The sequence below is a fragment of the Nestor notabilis genome, unplaced genomic scaffold (assembly GCF_000696875.1).
Source record: "Nestor notabilis isolate BGI_N333 unplaced genomic scaffold, ASM69687v1 scaffold19240, whole genome shotgun sequence".
Lineage (NCBI taxonomy): Eukaryota > Metazoa > Chordata > Aves > Psittaciformes > Psittacidae > Nestor > Nestor notabilis.
Genome location: NW_009911780.1, coordinates 1 through 5681, shown reverse-complemented (window position 1 = coordinate 5681; position 5681 = coordinate 1). Strand labels below are relative to the sequence as shown.

General features: G+C 46.6%; 1 protein-coding gene across 1 annotated transcript; it reads right to left on the bottom strand.

The window, feature by feature from the left end:
- Nucleotides 1–4129: 4129 nt before the first annotated feature.
- LOC104407163 (transmembrane protein 136-like) lies at nt 4130–5504 on the bottom strand (the record flags this gene model as incomplete). Its single annotated transcript, XM_010016363.1, has 2 exons — nt 4130–4668; nt 5312–5504. Coding segments are annotated over 2 exons (732 nt in total), but the record flags the coding sequence as incomplete, so codon positions are not given.
- Between the last annotated feature and the right edge of the window lie 177 nt (nt 5505–5681).

Below are 5681 nucleotides of genomic sequence, written 5' to 3'. Positions count from 1 at the left end.
CTGGGAACCACCAGGGCTGGCCCCGAGTGCTGTAACGCGCAGGTTTGCAGGTCTCTGCCTGCCGGTGAGCACCGCGATTCAGTGCCCGGTTGCTCTCAGAACAAGAGGCAGGTTATGTTCCCACCGGGCACACACACACGCAAAGCATCGCTTTAGCCTGTGGGCACAGGAAATTAGTCCCACGCACCCATGACCCGCTTCAATCATCTCACGTGTCCCAGAGATAACATGGTATATGTGGGCTTGCTTTACTCACAGCCACGTAGTGTCTGATGTGAAACAACTCTTCTACAGAGCTTGCATCACTGCAGCACCAGCTTCAAGGTAACAAACATACCCCACGGGGTTTATCATCCAGGCACAGCGCAGAGCACGCAGCTTCAGCAGGCTGTGAAAGCACACAGCCCTGCCCTGAACATACCCCCTCATCCAATGCTTGTGCAGCAGTTACAAAGCCCAGCTATTTCTTCTCACTACAAGCATTCAGTGCTAAACTGCATCTTTTCTCTCTCCCAACTTCATCTACATGCACAGAGTAGCAAAATCCAGGGTTTACGCAGCCTAAAGTATATTGCAAAAACATTCCTCCACAACCAACACACTCCTTCCCTAAGTTGCAATCAAAACAATCTCTCACACCCAGCAATAGTTTGGGGGTTTTCTATCTCATCCTGTCAAGTTTTACCCTTTGAAATACAGATGGTGGGAGTAGCCTCTCCTGCCTCTTACAGCACCTGTAATAAGCCTGTTTTCAGCTTGATATCTATCTTACTATTCCAGTTCAGGCCAGGCACAAGTTTCTGTTGCTACAAGATGCTCATCCTTCAGCTGTTTCAGCACGACATCCTCACTAACATTAACAGCGCATTCGCTTTTCTGACAAATCTTAGGCCTCATCTTGCTTTCCTCCACCTTTGCTGGACCAGTCACCAGCCCCTACAACATCCTCACTAACAACCAAGATGGAGCTGTTCTTTTACTTAGCTTAGGATAAAGAACAGGGTCGACAGAAAGCTGTAGGGCTAACATTGACTCATAGCACAGAAACTCAGCAGTCAGGAAGAACAACAGAGATGCTCACAGAAGATCACTCTGAAAGTCCTAACAAGGCCAGGACCATTTAATGCCTCAGGTAGCATATAGAGGAGTTGTGGGGGGGTGTTCTAGATCATACAATGTGCAAAATGTGCATGTAGTGAGATGAAAGGTGGCAAGTTAAACCATCTCCCGGTGGATTGTACCAGAAGTTAGGAGCAGCTTGCACACTAATTTTCTTGTTTGCTTTGTGCAGAGTCAGCCATTTAAATAGGCAGGCTGGGTTGCACTGGCTCGTTTCGCCTGCAGATGAATAGCATTCAGCAAAACAGCTCAGGACAGGAAGCTTTGCTAACAATTATTTGCGCACTGCTACATGGTGTAGTATAGCTACACCCTCTCTCAGCAGTACATTCCTTCTTTCTGTATTTATTCTAAGGAGAGCTTACAACACTAAACCTATTGGCTTGCCAACAGTGGGAAACTTCTTGTCCAGGAATAAGCAAGAAATATACAACAGCTGGAAATACACAAGAGCTCCCAAGACTGAGGCTCACTTTTTGTGACTGTAAAAGCCCTCGAGGATATTTGACAGATAAAAACCAGGCACCTGTACTAAAAATTACATTCACTGACATGTTAGCAAATAAGAAATCCAATGGGATAGCGAGAGTGGAACCAGATGCTTTTCTAGCATCACATTAGAGGATTTAAAGCTAAAACTAAGCTTAGGTGAAACACGGTGCATGACCACATGAGGGCACTTGTCTTCAAATCTCACAGGATACCTTCCATAAGTTGTTTTGCATGCAAGGTGCAGGCACTGGCTTACTGACTCCATAGCTGAAGGAAGAGAGGTTTCTTGTTGGAAGCCAAGTCCAGGCCACTTCCACCCCAGACAGCAGAGTTCTGGCCCACCAGTAGCAGGTTCTTAGCTGGAAACAGCTACTCAGCAGTGTCTTAGGACATCTCGTACTACTATATTCTCCAAATACAGTGTAAACAAACCACCTTGCAATCGCAGCCTTCTGAATTGGCCATTCCTAGGATGAAGCACAGCAACAGAGAGGCATTGGTGCTACACAGAAAAAAAAAAAAGGCAACCTGGGATGTAGGACATAATAAGAATTTAAGTCACCCTGTGACCCTGCATTCATCTGGAGCAAACACCTCAGTTTAATAGTTTATTCTCAAGTTCCCTGTGATACATGACTCATTGTCAAGGCAGGTTATGGGCACATTAGTCACAAATCTAAGCTTCAGCTGACCTTCATCTATTCTTCACACCTCAAGCCTGAGCTCCAGAGCATATGGCTCAGTCCTGTGCTTGTTTCCCCACCAGCTCACTCCTTCCTGAACTGCATTAAGGGCATAAGCCAGAGCTTTGTGAGTGACTACCAGCCTTAGGCTGCTTAGGCTACCCTCAAGTCTTTCTTCCTCAGGCTTCATTAGCTTCAGTTTTCTCCTTAAGACCCAGAACAAAAGAACATTACAGCAATCATTGCTTTTGAAAAAGAGAGCATAACTTTATTAGAAGTCCCATCACTCATATGAGTTCTCAGAAGAGCACAGCAACTCTGGCGAGAGTTCATACCTCATGAGCCCAGGCCCCCAGAGCAAGGCTCCTGCTTTTCTAAAGGTAATAGCCTGCTCACTTCCCTGGATTCACAGCTGCAATGCTTCCAGAGGGCATGTCAAAAGTTAAGTTATTTCATGTCATTTCTTAATCTCTCCACACACCTTATTCTAACCCCCAGCCAAGGCAGATATCTGCCCTGAACAGTGCCAAAGTCAGTGAGAGAAGAGGCGTGGAGGAGCTAGTAAAGCTGTGTCCCCATAGCAACTGTATTCCCACTCCTTCCCCTCTGCAGCAGGGGTGACACTTAGCTTGAGCAAGAGCCACATAGGCTGTTTCAGGGGCTCTTTAGCTCTGTGCAGGAGCTCCTCTAAACAAGACCTTTGAAATCAGGAAGGAAGGGCAACCAGCCTTGCTAAGCCTAAGGGCAACACAAAGCCATTTGTTTCTCAGCTGTAAGCAAGGCTTTTATGGGAGAGTAAATCTGAACTGCAGCCTTAAACAGAGGGGAAATTCACATTAAAACCCCAGGGGAAATGTCAGAACACCATTCTGAGAGGTAAAACAAGAGAATTGGTCCATACTCCAAGACCTGCTGGTATGGAACAGATGTTGTATTGAGATCTGCCTAAACATTACTGTCACCCCTGAAAATACTTATTACACTTATTAGCAATGCATTCAGCTTACACAGCTTGTAGATGAGCCAACCAGAAGAGAAAGAGCATCCAGAGAGTGCTCTTCTCTCTCTCTCACCCACAAAATGCCTGTTTGGTTTTTTTGAAGCAATCCAAGACTAGGTGAATACCTGCTTATGGAATTTACTGGCACTAGTCTAATTCTTGACTCTTGTTTGCAAAGGCTTGAGTCAATCCCAGTGAAGTCACACTGCTCCGAGATCAGTATCTGCTTGAATACAAGTATTAAAAAAAGAAGAAATGTATCATTAAAAACAATGAGGTAAAACATTACCTCACCTCAACTACCATCACTTCACACGGGCAAAGGACAACTCTACCATACCCTGCAAGCACTTGAATCTTGTTCAGAGGCTTTCATCCAAGTACTTAGTCAAGTGTGTTGTTCAACTCCTGGATTAAGGGAGAATGAGGCTTAATAAGTCTTCCCTAAATCACACCCCTACCTGGTCCCACTGGCAGGCAGGTGGGATTTTCTGGCTGTACACTGTAAAACAATTCTACCTCCAAAATGATGACAGAACATACAGACTGTGCAACTATCGGTGGCAGAATGAATAGGTCAGGTATTGCCACTCTCCTTGAGACTGTACCATTACTGGAGAAACCAGGGAATCAGAGTTCAGTAGACATGCCAGACTCTTCAGATTTGCACTCAAACCACTTTGCTGCCATCTTTCCCATGTTCTTAGCGCTGGTTCATCTCCTCCAGGCACAGCCAGTGCCAGAAAGTCAATTCCACATCACTTTTAGGAGTTCTTTTCATAGGAATAAGCTTCAGTAAACCAGGACCCTATCCCAGGGGATTATCCACAACCCACTAATGAGCTGACAAGTGCCCGTTAGTTTTCACAGGTGCATTCACGCTCCTCAGGCTTGTCCAGGAAATACTTTTCTTCATCATTTTCCTCCTGACAAAGCGGCAGATTTCAACCATGAAGCCCAAAGACACGATGTACATGGCCAAGCCTCCAGCCTTCAGGAGCCAGCTGGGAGCAGGGGATGTCACCATCGCATACATGATCAAAGCTCCCCCCCCAATTCGAAGCACCAGGAAGAGGGAAACAAAGAAGAAATCCACGATGTCTCCCAGGAGAGTGTGGTAACAGCCCATTTCCCGCAGAAACCAGCGGGTCTGGAGCAGAGGGTTGGTGATCTCGCTCACAAACACAACAGCATTGACTTCTGTAGCAGACTTCCCGAGCCCCAGCACCATGATCATGCCACAGATGCTCAGTGTGTGGTGGAGCAGCATGAGGTCCCCCTCTGTCCGGAAATACAGGCACCAGCCCAGGTCAAAGATAAAGTAACCCAAGGTCAGGGACAGCACATGGATCTGAAGAGCTGTGTTTGGTGAGCCTGAAATTAAAGATGTACATAAGCGTGGGGTCTGATTTAAGACATTCTTCTACAATATGGAGCAATACAGACTGTGAGCATGCCTCTTTCCTCCTTGTTTTCCAGCCTTTCCTACGGGTCAAGGGCCAAGCTGGAAGCCTGGAGGTCTGATTCTGCTCTCCCTTCACAATTCAGACCACCCAGCAGACCCAGGCAGGCCACCCATCCCTCCACACTTCTGTTTTGCTTTTTCTCTCTTGGAAAGGGGGGTTGGAAAGCCTGACCACCATCAGCAGAACCAGCTGAGTGTTAATTATAGGAAACAGCAAACAAAACCCCACAGCCAAATGCTAGGTACTATTATACCCTTAAAGATGTGAACAGTACTTGTTCTATTCTCAACACACTGCTACACCTACTGCTGCAATAAACTCAAGCTGCCAACCTGAAACTTTGCATACGTATATGGATAAAACAAAAACAAGGTTAACAGTAAGAAGTGTAAGGAGAAGAAGCAGGGAGAGTTAAACAAAATCCTGCCCCAACTACACCCCAAAAACATACATGCAAGAGAACAGGCGGCAAAACCAATCTGCCCCCCACTCCACTTGTAACAGAACACTGCATGACAAAGATATGTGTCAAGGTAAGACTCCAAACATACCTGCATGGGTCAGAGGCCAGGGGCCATCCAAGAGCACAGCGTAACCAGAGAGGCCAGTGACAATCAGCCCATGCAGCAGGGTGACCAAGCGACAGCTCCACTCGTAGGAATGGTGCCTCTTCCAGTAGCAGCAGCAGGCGTACATAAACAGCCAGGCAACAAAGCTGCAAGTCACCTCAAGAGCAATGGAAACCTTTTTAACACAGACCGAGGACATTATGAGCACTGCAGCCCTCTCAGCAAGAACTGACCATCTGCCTCTGTATGCCCACCATTCATGGAAACCACAGGGGTGGAAACCAAAACCGAAACCAACCAACCAACCTAACCCAAACAACCCCACTAAAACATGCCTTGCACCCTTCCCATG